At 48.7% G+C, this 19,117-nt stretch overlaps 2 protein-coding genes and 1 non-coding gene across 31 annotated transcripts in view; 2 read left to right on the plus strand and 1 right to left on the minus strand.

Annotated features, from left to right (window-relative positions):
• Positions 1-11,230, plus strand: part of ATP6V0A4 (ATPase H+ transporting V0 subunit a4) — a 110,171-nt gene extending 98,941 nt beyond the window's left edge. For 13 of the 14 annotated variants that reach the window (XM_085005301.1, XM_085005302.1, XM_085005306.1 and 10 more), the window contains 4 exons: positions 668-796; positions 6,110-6,227; positions 8,150-8,321; positions 10,744-11,230. In XM_085005301.1, the coding sequence (XP_084861427.1) occupies positions 668-796; positions 6,110-6,227; positions 8,150-8,321; positions 10,744-10,837 (513 nt within the window). In that variant the 3' untranslated portion in view covers positions 10,838-11,230. Of the gene's footprint in view, positions 1-667; positions 2,705-4,976; positions 5,479-6,109; positions 6,228-8,149; positions 8,322-10,743 lie in introns of those variants that run through there. The other variant, XR_014833659.1, reaches the window with a different exon arrangement.
• LOC146394914 (U6 spliceosomal RNA) lies at positions 1,618-1,723 on the minus strand. Its single transcript, XR_014834477.1, has one exon. It is a non-coding gene; the product is annotated as a U6 spliceosomal RNA (small nuclear RNA).
• A 1,988-nt stretch (positions 11,231-13,218) lies between the features above and the next one.
• Positions 13,219-19,117, plus strand: part of SVOPL (SVOP like) — an 82,607-nt gene continuing 76,708 nt past the window's right edge. For 8 of the 16 annotated variants that reach the window (XM_085005313.1, XM_085005321.1, XM_085005309.1 and 5 more), the window contains exon 1: positions 13,219-13,389. The gene's annotated coding sequence lies outside the window, so the exon portion shown is untranslated. Of the gene's footprint in view, positions 15,572-17,523; positions 17,956-19,117 lie in introns of those variants that run through there. The other 8 variants (XM_085005314.1, XM_085005310.1, XM_085005316.1 and 5 more) reach the window with 3 other exon arrangements.

Consider the following 19,117-nt stretch of genomic DNA (forward strand, 5'->3'; position numbering starts at 1 on the left):
CTAGCCTACACCACAGCCACAGCAACGTGGGATCCAAGCGGAGTCTGCAATCCACACCACAGCTCATGGCACTGCCAAATCCTTAACCCACTGAGCAAGGCCAGGGATCGAACCTGTATCCTCATAGGTACTAGTCACATTGTTTCCATTGTGCCACAATGGGAACTCCCGCTGGGCTCATTTTTTTCTTTTCTTTTCTTTTTTAAAAAATATTTTCTTTTTCTTTTTTGGGCCACACCAGAGGCATACAGAAGTTCCCAGGCCTAGGGATCAAATTGGAGCTGCAGCTGCCGGCCTACACCACAGCCATAGCAACACGGGATCTGAGCCACATCCATGACCCACACCGCAACTGGCAGCAACACTGGATCCTTAACCCACTGAGCAAACCTAGGGATCGAACCTGCATCCTCACCAATACTAGTCAGTTTCTTAACTCACTGCGGGGCTCATTTCTTAAGTTTCCTGTACTGTAGTTTTCACCTCTGTAAAAAGAGGTGATAATTGCGCTTTCCTAAAAAGACTGTCATGAAGCCTAAATGAGATACTAGAGCCTTAAGAACAGTACCTGGTATGTAGCTAATATTTAATGAGAGCCTGTACTTTACAGAGAATTTTGGTACTTCCAAGGGTGAATTTAATGCTTCATTTTCTTGGGTGCTGACAGATGCAGGCCTCCAGGATCCAAGAAGAGGCCACCGAGGACATCGAAGCTGTCAACTCCAGCGCTTCCGTGAGCTCTGGGCGGAGGGCTTCTGCAGGTGCCCATGGGGCTCACGATGACCATGAAGAGGAGGTATTTGTGACGTGTTAGCCTGTGAATGTGTGCGGTTGCTAGAAGCAAGACCTAGTTGGGGCGATGCTCACGTATGTTACAGCTTGGGCAGGGGTGAGCCCAGCGGCCCATCACGGTGGACTTGGGCTGCAGGGCTGGGAGGGCTGGGGGCACCCTGCTGGTGGCAACTCTGTCATCACTGAGTCCTGGGAAGTTGGGGAGGTCCCCAGGAAGGTGGAACACTTAAATTTACAGCTATTGACCAGCCCAGCAGAGAGTATTTTATTTATTTTATTTAAACGTTACTTATTTATATGGAAGTATAGTTGGCACACAATGTTGTGTCAATTTCTGCTTTAGAGCAAAGTGACTCAGTTATACAAATGCACAGATTCTTTTTTAATATTCTTCTCTGTCATGGTCTATGCCAGGAAACTGGGTATGGTTCCTTGTGTTACACATAGGACCTTGGTCTTTTGTTTTTTTTTTTTTTTTTATTTTTCAAGGCTGTGGCATATAGACTCCCAAGCTGGGGGTCAAATCAGAGTGGCAGCTGCAGGCCTAGATCGCAGCCACAGCAACGCCAGATCCAAGCCTTGTCTGCAACCTACACCACAGCTCATGGCAATGCCAGATCCTTAACCCATTGAGCAAGGTCAGGGGTTGAACCTGCGTTCTCACGGATGCTAGTCGGGTTCATTACCACTAAGCCATGATGGGAAGTCCCAGGACCTTGTTTATCCAACAATAACCTTGAGTATAAGAGAAACAGAATAGAGTTCATTTTGGGTTCTTCTTCTTTAGAGACAGCTGCATCCATTCTTTTTTTTTTTTTTTTTTTTTTAAATATGGAATGACTCATGAATTTGCATGTCATCCTTGCACAGGGGCCATGCTCATCTTCTCTGTGTCATTCCCATTTTAGTCTGTGTGCTGCCAAGCAAGCACCAGAGAGTGTTTTAATAAGTTCACCCAGGTGCTGCTCCTTCTGCAAATGTGAGGTGAACCTCAGCCTCAGATTTAGTGTTCTAGAAGGTCCTAAATGTTCCTGAGGCCCCCTTGGCTCAGACCGTGCCCCGGGAGTCTTCTAGATTTATGATCTTGCCCACCAGTGCCCCGCGAACCATGACAGCAGAGCCCAAAGCTGGTGCCTCACGTTGCAGCGGGAAGTGGGTTATTGTTCCCAGCCCTTCTCCTCCCTCAACCCTGGCTCTGACCTTGTTCACTGATCTTTGTCACCTTGTCTGCCTCTCCCGTGAATTCATCCTGTGTTCTCTCCCCCGTCCCTGCCCCAAGGGCAGTCGCTGCCCCCTCGGGAATGTGCTGTGTTTTCCCCGACGAGGCAGCTGGCTGTTTGTATACCGTGATCGGAGTCACCCCCCCATCCCGAACCCCAGGCTGGGGGTTTTAACGGGAGCTCTGTTCCAGTGAGGGGGTAAGGACAGGGTTCCTGTGAGGCCTGAGAGATTCGAGGAGTAGCTCCATTTGTGGTGTTCATTGTTTGAAAAAAAAGTATTCGTGTGCATGGATGGACAGCTCATTAGAATGAATGAAAAATCCGGATCATGGCAAATTGTCCCAACGAGATTCCAGGGAGTCAGTGATCCCTGTTAGTGGCGATTGGGGTTACTAGGTTTTTGCAGACCTGCTGGAATGACTTAGAATCCAACCTAAACGTCTTCTCTGCCTCTTTTTTTTTTTTTTTTGGTAAGATTTTTATTATTTCTGTTATAGTTGATTTGCAATGTTCTGGCAATTTCTTCTGTATGTCAGAGTGACCCAGTCATATATATATATATATTCTTTTTCTCACATTATCCTCCATCATGCTCCATCACAAGTGATTAGATTTCCTGTGCTGTACAGCAGGATCTCATTGCTTATCCACTCCAAATATAATAGTTTGCATCTACTAAGCCCAAACTCCTAGCTCCTCCTACTCATCTTCTGACTCATCAAGTCCCAGCTCATTCATTCTCCTCCCGGTCTCAGTAAATATCCAGTCAGTGTCACCTGCCACCTCTCCCATGAACGGCTGCTCTTTTTTTTTTTTTTTTTTTTTTTTTTTGCCATTTCTAGGGCTGCAGAGCAGCATATGGAGGTTCCCAGGCTAAGGGTCTAATCGGAGCTGTAGCCACCAGCCTACATCACATCAGGGCCACAGCAACACAAGAACAAAGCCACGTCTTCGACCTACACCACAGCTCACAGCAACGCCGGATCCTTAACCCACTGAGCAAGGCCAGGGATCGAACCCACAACCTCATGGTTCCTAGTCGGATTCATTGACCACTGAGCCACGACGGGAACTCCTGAACCGGCTGCTCTTGTCTGGGCAACCTCAGGCTCCATGTGATGGTTCCTCCCGCAGTGCAATCTCTCAGCACTAAGCAGACACAGGGTGGACTCTGCTTCCCCCTCCAGGTCCTCTCCCACCTCCCTCCTCACCAGGAATTAGCCAAGCTCCCGCTTAAGGACACAGTTCTCTAGGCTGCCAAATCTACCTAACACTTTGGACGCCAGCCGCAGGTTTGCAGGTCCCCTCAGCCCCCCTCAGGGTCAGTCATTTGCAGACAGCTCACAGGACTCTGCAGCGTGCTATACTTTCAGTTATAGTTTTACTTACAGCAAAACTCCACGCATCAGAACTGGCCGGAAGAAGAGGCCCATAGACAGAATCTGACACTGGGACGTTTCCAAATGCAAAGCGTCTGTGTCCTTAGGGATGTGGGACTCTCCCAGCATCCACGTGTGGCAAAATGATCATGGTATTGCCAACTCGGGGAGCTCACCTGAGTTTCTGTGTCTGATGTTTTACTGGGGTGTGGTTGTGTAGGCGTGATGGGTCCAAGTCATTCTGGGTGGTTGCCTTCAACCTCCGCTTCCCTCCCTCCCCTGGAGACCCATTTGGCTTGTTAACCTGTGGCGCAGAGTCGCAACTCTCTCACCACACGGGTGGTCCTTCTGGTGAGGCCAGCTGCCACCAGGTCACCTCACTAGCAAAAACTATGAGGTGTGGTCCCAGGGTCGGACCATGCATCTCAGAGCTTCCGTTCACTTGGGAAAGGCCATGGGTGTCTAGGTTGCCTTCCAGACGCTGAGACAAAGGCAGGCCTGTCTTTTCCTGAAGTTAACCCTTTACCACACATTCCTCTGTGTCTGCCACCTGCTGCCCCCCCCCCACTCGCTCTGTTACCTCCCATCCCCGCCCCTTCGGTCCCTCCTCTGTGTTCACTGAAGAACAAGGAGGCAGTGATTTTGGTCTTTTCCCCAAAGCATCTGACTTCAAGCCGCAGTGACCAGAGCCCCCATTTCTTCCTGGGTTTGGCCTTCCGTCCTTGCTGTTCCGGATCACAGCCCTGTGACTCCTCTCTAATCTTTGCTCTTTCCTTTGCATCCTCATTTTCTTATCTCTGAGTTGAGATGGTGCTTGTTTTCATGCTCACCTGAAATACAACCTGCCCGAGAATCAGCTAAGCTCTCCCCCTCCAGGTTATGCCTTTCTGTCAGTGTCATCTTTTGACCTGCTCACATACAAGGACCTCGGAGCCCTGTATGACCCTGGCCCTGCTGGGCGAGGCACCCTTCTCTGTGTTCCCACAGCACCCTGATTCTTGGTTGTTGTCCTTCCCCTGCTGTTGGGTGGTAACTGTCTACTGCATCTTCTGCCTCCCGGGCGGTGCGCTGCTGGGGGGCAGGGATGGTACCCATCAAATTGTCTCCCCCGTAACACAGAGTGTGCATGAAAGGAAAGAATGAGCCGTTGCTGTCTCTGCACCTTTTCTTTCCCCTCCTTTCTGGATGACTGACCTAAGCAACAGGTTGGGTTTTTTGCCTTAAAGGCTATTCCTTCCCTGATCCATTTTGCTATTCAATTACTCTTCCCCCAAATACTTTTTTTATTTTAAAAAAATTCTTGGCCACACCATACATGGCTTCATGTGGGATCTCCGTTCCTGGATCAGGGATTGAACCCCGACTACAGCAGTGAGAGCACCGAAGCCTGGTGTTGTGTTTGTGGCTCAGCAGTAATGAGTCTGACTAATATCCATGAGGATCCTGGTTCGATCCCTGGCCTTGCTCGGGGAGTTAAGGGTCCAGCATGGCCGTGAGCTGTGTGTAGGTTGCAGACGTGGCTCGGATGCTGTGTTGCTGTGGCTGTGGTGTAGGCCAGCGGCTGCAGCTTCGATTCAACCCCTAGCCTGGGAATTTCCATATGCTGCAGGTGTGGCATAAAAAGAAAAGAAAAAAAAAAAAAAGAACTGAATCCTAACCACTAGATCACCAGGAAACTCCCCTGAATATTTCCTTATTCCCCTTGCCACTTTCTATTCAGATACTTTTATGGTGCCTCATGACTCCAGGTTTTTTTCTCACCTCTGCTCATGCTTGGCTTTCCAGCAGCGTCGGCAGCTAAGTCTCTCCCGACCTCAGCAAGCTCCCAGTTCCAGCCAAATGGTTTTTCTCCCCCATGTGCCGTCATGATGTTTGCAACCACCCACCTTTTTCTTACCTGGAGTCATTTCCTTTTCTAGGAATGACCTGGCTTCTCTGGTCCCTTCCCATCGTTCAAAGCTCAGCGTAAATCTCAGCTCCCCTTACCAGCCTGCTGCTTCTTTTCAATCATTTGTGGGAAACCTTACTGCACACACACCATGTCCTTCTTTGGGCTGCTCATTCTCCCCCCCCCTTTTTTTTCCTGCTTTTTAGTGATGCACCTGTGGCATATGGACGTTCCCAGGCTAGGGGTTGCATTGAGGCTGCAGCTTCAGGCCTACACCACAGCCACAGCAATGCAGGATCTGAGCTGCCTCTGTGATCTACACCACAGCTCATGGCAACGCCAGATCCTTAATGCACTGAGCAAGGCCAGGGATCGAACCGGCATCCTCATGGATACTAGTCAGGTTTGTGACTACTGAGCCACAATGGGAATTCCCAGGCTGCTCACTATCTTTCTTTCTTTTTTTTTTTTTAATCTTTTTAGGGCTGCTCCCGTGGCATATGGAAGTTCCCAGGCTGGGTGTCAAACCGGAGTTATAGCTGCCAGCCTCCGCCACAGCCACAGCAACGTGAGATCCGAGCTGTGTCTGCAACCTACACCACTAAGCAAGGCCAGGGATGGAATCCGAGTCCTCATGGATGGAATCTGAGTCCTCAGATCGGTTTCTGCTGCACCACAAAGGGAACCCCTGCTCATTCTCTTTCTCCAAGCTTATGAATGCTTTTTTCCCCTCATTCAACTGGAAATGTTTTATCCATCTGTGTATCATTTGTCATACATCCCTGAAGAAAGCACTTAATGAAATAGTGTTAAAAATTCTCTTTTTTCAGTTCCACTTTGGAGACATCTTTGTGCATCAAGCCATCCACACGATCGAGTACTGCCTGGGCTGCATTTCGAACACAGCCTCCTACCTCCGGCTCTGGGCCCTCAGCCTGGCACATGCGCGTAAGTGGGCCGCCAGCAGGGTCACGAGCACGTGTCCCCTTGCCGTGTACTTGTAGCTGAAAGTGCCACCTGAGTCATTTCCGGTGTGTTTGCAAGAAGAATGGCTCATCGTTCTTAGTAGAAGTGACTTTTCCCATCCATCTGGCTTTATCTGCAGGAAAAGTTACCCTCTGTATCAGCCTCCCACTGCTGCTGTAACAAATTAGCAGAAACTTAGTAGCTTAGAACACTGTGAAATTGACTGGTTTACAGTTCTGGAGGCCAGAAGTCCTAAAAACAAGATGTCAGCAGGGCTGTTTTATTCTGGAAGCTCAAGGAGAGATCCTGCTTCTTTGCCTTTTCTAGTTTCTACAGGCTGCGTGCATTCCTTGGTAAAGATTCAAGCCCCAACAATGACTTAAGTCTGGAATCTTGACTCACCAGCTTACCTTGTAAAATCCCTCTTGAGTTCTGCCTACTTCTCCAGTCTTGTCTCTTGGTATTTCCCTCAGTGCTCCACTGGCCCCTTATTAACCCCCCACCCTGCCCCTTTCCCATTTCATATGCAGTGGCCACAAGGAATTGCACTGAGACTCCTGAAGATGCCAGACTGTCTGAGCCCCCTTGTATGTTGGCCCTGCAGCTCCCTTGCCAGTAACATTCTCCCACTTTTTTTTTCTTGCTTTTTAGGACTGCACCTGTGGCACATGCAAGTTCCCAGGCTAGAGGTCAAATCAGAGCTGCAGCTGCTGGTCTACACCACAGCCACAGCAATGCAGGATCCAAGCCACATCTGTGACCTACACCACAGCTCACGGCAACGCCGGATCCTTAACGCACTGAGCAAGGCCAGTGATTGAACCTGCATCCTCATGGATGTTAGGCAGGTTTGTTACCACTGAGCCACAGTGGGAACTTCCATTCTTCCCTTTTTTAACTCTCCCCACTGATGTCTCATTCCTCCTTCAGAACTCAGCTTGGAGGGCACCTCCCTGGAAGTCTTCCTTCCTGGTGCCCCGTCTGCAAGGTGCCCTTCTCCTGGGTTCTGGAGGTGCCCCTATACTGGACCTGATTGTAATTCTGTCTTGTTAGCCTTTCTCCCTACTAGACTGTGAGCTCCTGAAAGGCAAGGACCTTGACTCTTATCTCTGCATTCCCAGCACTGAGCGTAACGCCAGGAGCAGAGAGGCCAGGCCAACATGTGTGCTAAGTGGATAGAAACCAAAGTAGTGGAAGTGAGCCTGATTGTTGATTTACAGCAGGAATGAAAAGCAAGTGGTCAGCCCTTAGTGTGGTCTTGACTGCTCTGGCGGGGTTTGTTTCCTTGCATAAACTCCTAGTACAGTAGCATCCCCCAGGAAGGGGGAGGGAGGGGGGGAGGGGGGAGGGAGAAAGAAGAGAGGGAGGGAGGGGGAGGGAGGGAGAAAGAAGAGAGGGAGGGAGAGGGAGGGAGGGCGAGAGAGCGACATATGGTGTCTTTTCTTATAAGGGCACTAATCCCACTGTGAAGGACCCCACCCTCATGGCCCCATCTAGTCCTAATTACCTCCCCAGTATGATCACCTGGAGGTTAGGGCTCTAACATGAACTTGAGGGGCTGAGGGAGAAATAAACATACCATGCATATCAAATTATACTGCATGTATTCTTTTGTGTTTTGCTTCTTTAGCATAACAGGATGTAACTCAGATTTATTCACATTGTTGCTAATAGCTATAGTTTGCTCACTTTCACGGGTGAATAATATGCACCATATGTTTGTCCTCTTGGTGGACACTCCTCCAAAGCTGCGGCAGACGCTCTCACACAGGTACCCTAGGGCACCCACGCCTGCGTTCTCCACCTGGGAATGGAGCTGCTGAACTGCAGGGTTGCAGGTCAGGATTACAGGGTGGGGAGAATCTGCACGTTGCAGCTGAGCCTGGTTCCCTTGCATCTTGCAGAACTGTCTGAGGTGCTCTGGACCATGGTCATGACCATCGGCCTTCGAGTGCAAGGCTGGGGAGGGCTCGTCGGCGTGTTCATCATTTTTGCCGTATTTGCTGTTCTGACGGTAGCCATCCTTCTGATCATGGAGGGCCTCTCCGCTTTCCTGCACGCCCTGCGGCTGCACTGGTAAGAACCGTTGTACCGTAGACACTCTCATGGTGCTCTGGGGAAAGAGGATGGGCCGCAGGGCCAGCTGCCTGGGTTCACATCCTGACCAGAGCAACAGACATACCATTTTGGAACCTAGCTTTAGTCCCCTGTTGGTGTCAGATTAAATGAAGTAAGATCTGTGTGCATATGTACAGATATGATGGCCGCCCTGTAAGGTATGTTCCCATTAACTCCTTTTTTTTTTCCTGTCTTTTTGTCCTTTCAGGGCCGCACCCATGGCATGTGAAGGCTCCCAGGCTAAGGGTTCATTCAGAGCTGCAGCTGCCGGCCTACACCACAGCCACAGCAATGCAGGATCCAAACCACATCTGAGACCTACACCACAGCTCAAGGCAATGCTGGATCCTTAACCCACTGAGCGAGGCCAGCGATCAAACATCCTCATGGATGCGCTTGGGCTGCGTTAACCACTGAGCCACGATAGGAACTCCTACGCCTCCTCTTTTAAATATTCATTTGTTATGATAATTGGCTTCAAAATAAGGGACACCGCCAAGTGCTGCTTGATGGGGGATCAGAAGGGCTCACAGAGGGCATGCTGGGCAAATCTGCTGTGTCTGGCCCCTCTTGCTGAGCAGGAGTTATGCCACGAGAACAGACGCCTAAACTCCTGGAAAGTCGAGACAGAAGGAGGGTACCCACCAGGAGACCCTTGACATTCACAGATGCACCCAGAAATTCTCGGCCATCGTGGGGCTTACGGAATATGAAAATGTTTCTTTAGGCTTCTATTTCTCTCCCAAGTCACGTTCCAGCCGAGAATGTTGAGGGTGCCCTGCATCCCGAAACATCCTGGACCACACAGACGGTCCTTAGCCCTCCTGCCTCCCTCTGTGGCCATGGTGCCTAAAGAAAAGGTTTTACACATCACGTGCTGAGTTGAGAGACCACAGCATCTCCCTCCCCGCCCCGAGGCTATAACATCGTTTCTGTGTCATTAAGAAATGAACTCCAGGCGTTCCTGTTGTGGCTCAGCAGTAGCAAACCCAACCAGTATCCATGCGGTTGCGGGCTCCACCGCTGGCCTCGCTCAGTGGATTAGGGATCCGGCATTGCCATGTGCTGCAGTGTAGGTTGCAGATGAAGCGTGGATCCCGCACTGCTGTGGCTGTGGTGTAGGCCAGCAGCTGCAGCTCTGGGAACGTCCATATGCTGCACCTGTGGCCCTAAAAAGTAGGGGGGAAGAAAAGATAAGAACTCGGCAACATAATAAACAATCACACATGCTGTCTGTGAAGTAAATGGTAGATTAAGTTGAGGCTCTGGACATTTTGCGGTTGTGTAAGGCGCGCAGTTTAAGGCCAGGATGTAAACAAAAACCACGTATGACCTTCTGTCATCACCAGCTCCTCAGACGACACTGCCCAGCAAGGGCTTCCTTGCTGGTGGGGGGCTGGGGGTGTTATGCTGTGGTCCTTGAGGCCAGTGACAGAGACCTGGAGGAAGTGGGGTGGGAAGGGGAGGGGAAGGTGTAAGAGGGAGGCAAGAGAAGGAGTTTTCATGTTTTTGGCCATGCCCATGGCACATGGAAGTTCCTGGGCCAGGGATCGAACCTGCACCACAGCAGCAACCTGAGCTGCTGCAGTGACAATGCTGGATCTTTAACCCGCTGGGCCACAAGGGAACTCCAAGAGAAGGATTTTTTTTTTTTAAATCCTCAGGAGTTCCTGTCATGGCTCAGTGGAAAGAAATCTGACTAACATCTGTGAGGATGCAGGTTCAATCCCTGGCCTTGCTCAGTGGGTGAAGGATCTGGTGTTGCCATGAGCTGTGAAGTAGGTCACAGACACAGCTCAGATCCTGAATTACTGTGGCTGTGGTGTAGGCCAGCTGCTACAGCTCCAATTCAACCCCTAGGCTGGGAACCTCCATATGCCATGGGTGCGGCCCTAAAAAGGCAAAAAAAAAAAAAAAAAAAGAACCTTAGAGAATTCCTGTGGTGGCCACCAGTTTGAGGCTCCTTCCTCACCCTGTGCTTTATTTTATTTTATTTATATTTATATTTTTATTTATTTATTTATTTATTTTTTTTGTCTTTTTGCCATTTCTAGGGCCGCTTCCCATGGCATATGGAGATTCCCAGGCTAGGGGTCTAATTGGAGCTGTAGCCACCGGCCTACGCCAGAGCCACAGCAACTCGGGTCCGAGCCATGTCTGCAACCCACACCACAACTCATGGCAACATCCGATCCTTAACCCACTGAGCAAGGCCAGGGATCGAGCCCGCAACCTCATGGTTCCTAGTCGGATTCGTTAACCACTGAGCCACAATGGGAACTCCCTGTGCTTGATTTTGCAAGTGTTCTGCTTTTCCCCTCCAGCTGCCAGGGTCTCTTTTAGGTGTTCAATTCCCCCTTCTTCTTGCCCCCCATGACAGGGTGGAGTTCCAGAATAAGTTCTACGTGGGAGCTGGTTACAAGTTTGCTCCATTCTCCTTTAAACAAATCCTGGATGGGACGGCCGAGGACTAGCGTCAGGTCCAGGGGCTGCAGCCACCTCCTGTATTGGTCACCTCCTCCACCAGCCACTCCCTCCATGGGTCACCTCTTGTGCCAGCCTCTGTGCCAGTGAAAGACGTTAGTCTTGTTTTAAACGTCAGCCTGTGCCAGGCAGTCAATGGCATGATTGTGCTCAGCTAACTGGACGCAGGACCTCAGGTATTATATCTATAAGCCGTGGGATTTGATATGATTTAACCATGTCACAGAGACGCTACCTAGGCAAGTCATTTCAGCCTCGCGTGGGGTCTTCACTGTCGAATGGGAAAATGATTGCGGAGTGGGGGGGAGGGGCATGCCAACCTGCTGTTTTCTTGTGATAGTTTTACATATTATTTTTAAGAAAATAAACTTCCAGACCATTCACTTTTTCTTTAAGGTGTCTTTATTCAAAATCATTCCGTAAAGTTTAGTACTGATAATTATAGGCCCAAGCTAAACAATAGGGTTCCACAAACTAATCCTGGGGAGGGGTTATATTTCTTTTATTCTTTCGTTTCCTCCTTCCTCAAACAGCTTGTTTCCTTGTCTGGGGCTGAGCTTTACAAGGTTAGGACCGGTTCCCATGAACTTGCCCTCGGGGGGCAGGACACACAGAGAAAGTTTTCTGTTCAGACGGAGGGCCGGCTCTCCGATTGCTCCCAGTTGTGAAGAATGAGGGGTGACAGCATGATGTCACCGGTGACCTTCTTTATTCTCAGTGCACATTATGCTAGAGTAACCGGGGAAAGAGGTTTGGAGGCTTGGGCGAGTTCTGGAAAATGGCTTGTGCGAACGGAGCCTGCCGGATGGTCTGCCCTCGCCCTCTGTGGGTCACTTGACCCCAAAGACGTTTCTTAGGTACCTGGATTAGTAAACTCCCAAGAGCCAGGTGTAGAGTGAGCTGTGTTGCATCAACTATTTAGTCTGAATGAACTTTATGCAGGTTAATTATCACGTGTGTGTGTGTGTGTGTGTGTGTGTGTGTGTGTGTGTGTGTTTAGGGCGGCACCCATGGCATGTGGAAGTTAATCATATGTGTCACATCTGTATGACACATCTTATTCCAGTAGTGATTCTCTTCATCACTACTTGAGGGTTTTTTTTGTTTGTGTGTTTGTTTTACAGTTGCCTGTGTGGCATATGGAGGTTCCCAGGCTAGGGGTCGAATTGGAGCTGTAACTGCCTGCCTATGCCGCAGCCACAACTATGCCAGATCTGAGCCGTATCTTCGACCTACACCACAGTTCACAGCAACGCCGGATCCTTAACCCACTGAGCAAGGCCAGGGATCAAACCCGCGTCCTCAAGTATACTAGTCGGGTTCATTACCACTGAGCCACAACGGGAACTGCAATTATCATCTTTTATGGTAACTCTACTGGGAGAATTCAGTGTCCTTAACTTTAGTAGAGCAGAGTTCCCCTTGTGGCTCCGGGGAAGCGAATCTGAGTAGCAACAACGAAACAGTGGCCTAGTGCTTTACTTTCACGTAGTTTCTAGCTCTTAATAAGTTTCCAGAAGATCTGACCAAATTCAAAATCGCCTTTAGAACAGATCTCTATTTTTTTTTAAAGCTCCCCCCCCCCTGCCCCTCTGTATAGTGAGGTTGATTGGTAATCGCGGAAGTGTCATTGTTCAGACCCAAGGACGCATCCGTGAAGGTGCCATGTTGGTGGCATGACTTGTCCAGGACAATTTTCAGGCACAATCAGATGCTCAACGAGTATTTATTGAACAATTAAAGCAGGTTGCGCCCAAGAATCACAGCTGGAGTCAGAAGCTGTGTATCTGAGTTCCAACTCTGATACTTTGTCTGGAGATGGAGTGGGGCCCCTCGTGGCTGAAGTGGGGAGAGTGAGCTCCATCCCTTTGGGCTGGGGGAGGGGTCACAGCGCCAGGCATGGCCCAAGTGCTCGGCCAGTGCCTCCAATCCAAGGAAAGAACGGACTAGAGCAGTATGTCAGCAGTGGTTGTAAGTCTGTAAGTCCCCAGGCCGCCAAGGTCCCTGGACAGGTTCAAGGTTCTGAGGTCCTGACTGCCCTTCTCCATGGCTGTCTAAAGCTCTGCTCCGCCTGGATGGGTCAGAGCCTTTCACCCTTTGACTCTCAACAGTGACGGCTGTGAGAAAAGCCTTGCAAGAGCAAAGCTGCCCTGTGCTCCTTGCCCAGAGCGCCCCCTTCTTCCAGCCCTCTCCGGCATTCCTGAGAACAGCGGTAGTTTCCTCCAAGGTTTGGCGGCCTCTCTCTGTCTCAAGGACAGGTGTAATTTCCCCTTTAAAAAGGGATCGGGTGAAGGGCTGCTGAGAAGGGGGTGTGACTTGGGTGCCACTCACTCGCCCAGGATGCAGGGTTGTTGCTAATAGAATCTTGTTCACAGAACTGAGCTGAAAGGGGAGGAGAAGCCCTGGGAGCCAGGCTTGTGCGGAGGGTAAATCCAGAGGCCCCCAAGAGGCCGTCGGGGGTCCAACCTCTGCATGAGACGTGGCGGCAGGTAAGGTGTTTCCAGAGCCAGAAACTGGAAAGCTCTCCAGAAAATATACAGAGGTAAGAAACTCCAACGGGCAACAGAGATAGAATTGGTTTTTATTTTTTCTGTGCTCGGGAGGGGTGGGGGATGCTTGTGGAAGGATTAGACCATTAGCTCTGTCTCAGAACACAAATGGAATATAAAAATTTCACTCTTCTTACTGATGATTTTGCAAAACAAATTACATCACACACACACACACACATATTCAGCTTTAAAAGACTCTACAGGCATTCCCATTGTGGCTCAATGGGATTGGCGGTATCTTGGGTGCACTGGGACATAAATTCAATCCCCAGGCTGCCACAGTGGGTTATGGATCCAGCATTGCTGCAGCTGCAGTTTAGGTTGCAACTGCAGCTCGGATCTGATCCCTGGCTGGGGAACTCCATAACCTCAGGGCAGCCAAAAAATAAAATAAAATTAAGATGTCTATCTGTCCCTTAGAATTTGTTTTAAGGAAACTTGAACTTCATCTGAGCTCTTGTTTTTCACAGTAAATCCCCCTTGAAGGTGGACAATGAGTTACTTTCCTATTGCAGTTTTTAAGGAATGATGGTGGGGGTGTGGCATATTCTCCCCCATGTTAGTTTCTAATTTCTTGAATTGGTCTGACTGGCGATCCATCCACCATGCATCCGCCCACCCATCCATCCATTCATCCATCCATCCATCCATCCATCCATCCATCCATCCATCCATCCATCCATCTTCTTCCTGGATTAGAAGGGATTTAGAATGACTTAGGGACCCAAAGAAGACAAGATGCCTTCTCAGCTTTTCCAACGTTCCATTTCAAGCTGAGATTACAAGTGCTGCCCTAGTAACATTGCTTATATCCATCTCTGAAACATTTTATCCTCTTTCTGAAAACTTTTTGAATGAAACTTTTGGCCGACACTCAAGAAAATAGAGAAGAGTCGCCATATCTGCGTTACCCTTGAGCTGGTGTTTGAGTGTCCTCTTGAGTGTCCTCTCAATGACTTGGAATGCAGGCCCCTTATAATTCACAGACGTGAATTCCAAAATCCTGAAAAATCCCCTACCAGCACCCCTGAGCCCCCCACCCAGCAAGTTCCCACTGAAGGAACCTCATCATTAAAGACCCTGTGTAACCTACGAGGGCAAAATGAGGACTTGGTCACTGGTAGTTTGTACACTTGTTTTTTACAACCCTCGGCAACCTCCCCTGACACTGGGAGCACACCCAGCCTTGACTATCTCCAAGGGCAAGACTGATGCCACAATCGGTGAAATTAAACAGGCTTGCTCCTCTGAGTGGCGTTGGCGGGAGTCACACAAACTGCCAGCTCTTTTGCCCAGCAGCACCCACCTGCACCAACACCTCACCCCTGAGCCATCTAGGCTATGCTGTGTGGGCAAGGTTTTCCTTTCTGTAAAATATACTTCCAGGTAGAACAACGGGAGTGTTTTTAGTGAAACTGACCCATTTTCTTGTGCCTTTCTTAAGTACGAGGTGATGGGGTTGGGTGGATCTCGGTATTACGTACCTGACTGGAGAGATTTGTTTGGTCTTATTTTCCGACAGGCCTGTGGCACATGTGAGGTTTTCCTCTGAGGTTCACCCTTGAAATGTAATTAATCTACTGCAGAAGACAAGTAACTTTTTATTTCCCAAATTTGGGTAATTTTTCATTTGAGCCCAGAGTGTTCTCCTGTTAGCAGAGTATTAGCAACAAATACCTTTGCTTGATACATTTGATAACTCCGTATATAATTACAAACTTAACCTGAGTGTATTTGTTTTGTGACTATGGTGAAATTTTAGAAATTTCGTTGTTAGGTTTCTTCAGAGGATAAGAATACTTGAGTCCTTATCTTGCAACGGGCACTCTGCCACATTATACGAGCATCAGCCCATTCAGTCCTCAGAACACACTTAAGGAAGTTTGCAAAGAATTGCACACACCTGGCTGGTGCGAGGGCAGTGGTCTTTGCAGTTGATCACCGCCAGTTACAGATTTCTTTATTCCTTCTCTACTCCCACTGCTGCACTTGAGTAGCCCAAGGTCGGGGGTGGGGGGGTGGGGGGGAGCACCCAAACAAGATAGCTTTATTCCCCCCCCCCTTTGAAAATATATCTGGAGGTAGAGTCTAAAGCTATCAGCGGGAGTTCCCGTCGTGGCGCAGTGGTTAACAAATCTGACTAGGAACCATGAGGTTGCGGGTTCGATCCCTGCCCTTGCTCCGTGGGTTAAGGATCCGGCGTTGCTGTGAGCTGTGGTGTAGGTTGCAGACACGGCTCGGATCCCGCGTTGCTGTGGCTCTGGCGTAGGCCGGTGACTACAGCTCCGATTCAACCCCTAGCCTGGGAACCTCCATATGCTGCAGGAGCGGCCCAAGAAATAGCAACAACAACAACAACAAAAAGACAAAAGACAAATAAATAAATAAATAAATAAATAAATAAATAAATAAATAAAGCTATCAGCGACCTCCACGTCATTATCATCAGGTCCCAGGCTCTTTCTGGTTTATGCTCTCAGACTTAGCCCAGACTATCCATCGTTCCATCTTCACATTTGTTTTGTTTTGTTTTTGTCTTTTTGCCATTTCTTGGGCCACTCTCAGGGCATATGGAGGTTCCCAAGCTAGGGAACCTCTAATCAGAGCTATAGCCTCTGGCCTACACCAGAGCCACAGCAACACGGGATCTGAGCCGCGTCTTCGACCTACACCACAGCTCATGGCAACACCGGGTCCTTAACACACTGAACAAGGCCAGGGATTGAACCCGCAACCTCATGGTTCCTAGTCGGATTTGTTAACCACTGCGCCATGACAGGAACTCCGCATCTTCACATTTGTATCACCACCCAAAATGGCTGCTGAAGCGCCAGCCATCACGTCCCCATGATGCAGGGAGGAGATAGAGGGGCAAAAGAGGACTTTCTTAGAAGCTCCCCACCCCCTCAGAAAAACTTCCACCTGTATCTCAGTGGCCACCCCAACAGCAAAGCACAAGGGGTGCACTTGTTGCTAGGAAGGCAGAAAGTATTTCTCCCGCGGGTAGCTGGTATTATTTTGATTTTCAGATGAGGAAACAGAAGAATCTCAGCCTCCATCTCCCCAAGGCCACTGACTTCCTTTTCTCCCTCTCCCTCTTCCACCATCATTCCTCTCTCCCTTCCGTCCCCCTTCCCCCCTCCTTGTCATCTCTAATTCCTCTTCCCTCTGCCCTTCCTTGCTTCGTGCCCTCTCTTCATCCCCCTCCTCCCCCTCCTTCCTCTTTTCCTCCTCTATCCCTCCTTCTCCCCTCCCTCTTCTTTCCTTCTTCCTTTCTTCCTTCTTTCCTTCCCACAATATTTATTTTGTAAGCATAAAATAAGACCTAGAGATTTTTTTATCACTAAACATTGCCAGTTTTTGTTTTGTTTTGGTTTTTTTTTTTTGGTAATTTATATATCCTCTTGCGAGTTGCCTGTTCACCTAATGTGCCTATGAATCCATTCGGATCTTAATCAGCTTCTTATGATTTGTGGTTGTATCTATTACAGACACGTACTACATATACAATGGTTTTTCTTGTTTCTTTGAATTGAAATCGTGATAAAACACACATAACATAAAATTTACCTTTGAAGTGATTTTAAAGCGAACAGTTCAGTGGCATTAAGTTTTACAATGTATGGAGTTCCCATCGTGGCTCTGTGGTTAATGAACCCAACTAGTATCCATGAGAAAGCGGGTTCAATCCCTGGCCCTGCTCAGTGGGTTAAGGATCCGGCACTGCCACGAGCTGTGGTGTAGGTCACAGATGCGGCTCAGATCTGGCCTTGCTGTGGCTGTGGTGTAGACCCGCAGCTATAGCTCCGATTCAATCTGTAGCCTGGGAACCTCCATATGCTGTGGGTGCAGCCTTAAAAAGACAAAAGACAAAAAAAAAGTTTTACAATTTAGTTTCACAATGTTGTACAATCACCCCCACTAGCAAACGGGGCCTTTTGTGCTCCCTGTGGACTTCCAGACGGAATTCTTATGGTTACAGTAATAGCCTTTCTAAAATTTCAAACCATGCAGAGAATTCTTTTTTCTTTTTGTTTTTTTTTTAGAGCTGCACCTGCGGCATATGGAAATTCCCATGCTGAGGATCCAAGCCACAGCAACCCAGACACGAGCCGCATCTGTGACCTACACCACAGCTCACAACAACGCTGGATCCTTAACCCACTGAGCAAGGCCAGGGATGGAACCCGCATCCTCATGACTACTAGTCGGGTTTGTAACTCCTGAGCCACAGTAGGAACTCTAATGCAGGGAATTGAAAGAAAGAAGAAAGAAGAAAGGAAAGAGCATCCTCAATTCTACCTACCAGGTAATTCTTTCCTCGCCTTCTTCTCTTGGCCAAATCCTCCTCGTCCTGCAGGTCTCAGTCCTCCAGGACTTGCCTGACTAGGTCCCAGGACCCGGCAGAACAGTGCCACCTTCATGTTGCCAGAGCCACCTCTGCCTCCCCTGGGACCACATGGTTCCCACCTGAATGTCTGCTCTCCTTCCCCGTTAGACTGTAAGCGCTCTGGGGGCAGGAACCCTTTTCATTATATTTTCTTGTCTGATTCATAGTGGGGCTCCATGGGAGTTCCCTGGTGGCTCAGTGGTTTAAGGACCTGGCTTTGTCACTACTGTGATTCTGGTTACTGCTGTTGTGTAGGTTTGATTCCCGGCATGGGAACTTCCACATGCCACTGGCACAGCCAGGAAAAAAAAAAGGATGAACTCTCACATGTGACTCTCTGTTTCTGGGATCAGCACCCATAGCATTGGGAGGTTCTTGGACCAGCAACACCAGATCTTTTCACCCACTGAGGGGGGTGGGAGTAGAGGGGGTGGAATTGAACCTGCACCTCTGCAGCAATCCGGGGGCCACTGTAGTTGGGTTCTTAACCCTCTACACCTCAGCGGAACTTCTGTGATTGGCTTTCACTCAAGAGAGACTGTGAAGCTGTTATCTTGGACCTAACACCTTTTGCCAGGCCCTCTGCGATGAATCGCTTCTCTTCAGTGATAAAAGAAGGAGAGTTTGTATGATATTCATGACCCATGGAGCTACCTACACACATACAGCAAATTAAATCCTGTCTGCTCAGTAGTAACAGGCAGATTTCCTGGGTTTCTTCCCTGCCACGCAATCCTTTAGCAAGAAGATTTGCTGAAGATGGTCTTATTACTCCTCTAAAACGTAAGCCTTTGTGATGGTTAAAATTGTAAAGCATGTTTAGATTGTTATGAGAAGTCATAAAACTTGAATAGGAGAAGAGATTAAGGGTTGACTGAAGATTGAATTTACTGTGAAGCATTTTGGCTATAACTGAACTTGAGATGAACTTACTGGGTTTTTAAAACATTATTTTCCCACCAAAAGAAATTGTTTTCTTCTCTAACACTGTACATGGCCGGAATCTCTTTTGGTTTTTAAGACGGCTGCCGTGATTTGCATGACTGTTCTTCAGGGGGAAAAAATTGCTGTCATTTACATACCATAAAATTCACCAGTTTAGAGAGCATAATTCATTGATTTTTAGTATAGTTACAAGGCTGTGCCACCATTACCACCACCGAATTCTCACGGAAGGATCTCGTTGTCCTATTTTGATTAAGTTCCATCCATGTTGGTTCATCTCATCAGGAAACATGATATTCAGTCATAGCCAATTTTCAATGTGTCCTGAAGTCCTCTTTATAATCAAATAAAGATGATCTTTCTCGTAACTATTTCAAAAGTTA

The sequence above is a fragment of the Sus scrofa genome, chromosome 18 (assembly GCF_054392235.1).
Source record: "Sus scrofa isolate SSC_HxYL_T2T_F1_AM1 chromosome 18, Sscrofa_HxYL_maternal_Yorkshire_Landrace_v2.0, whole genome shotgun sequence".
Taxonomy (NCBI): domain Eukaryota; kingdom Metazoa; phylum Chordata; class Mammalia; order Artiodactyla; family Suidae; genus Sus; species Sus scrofa.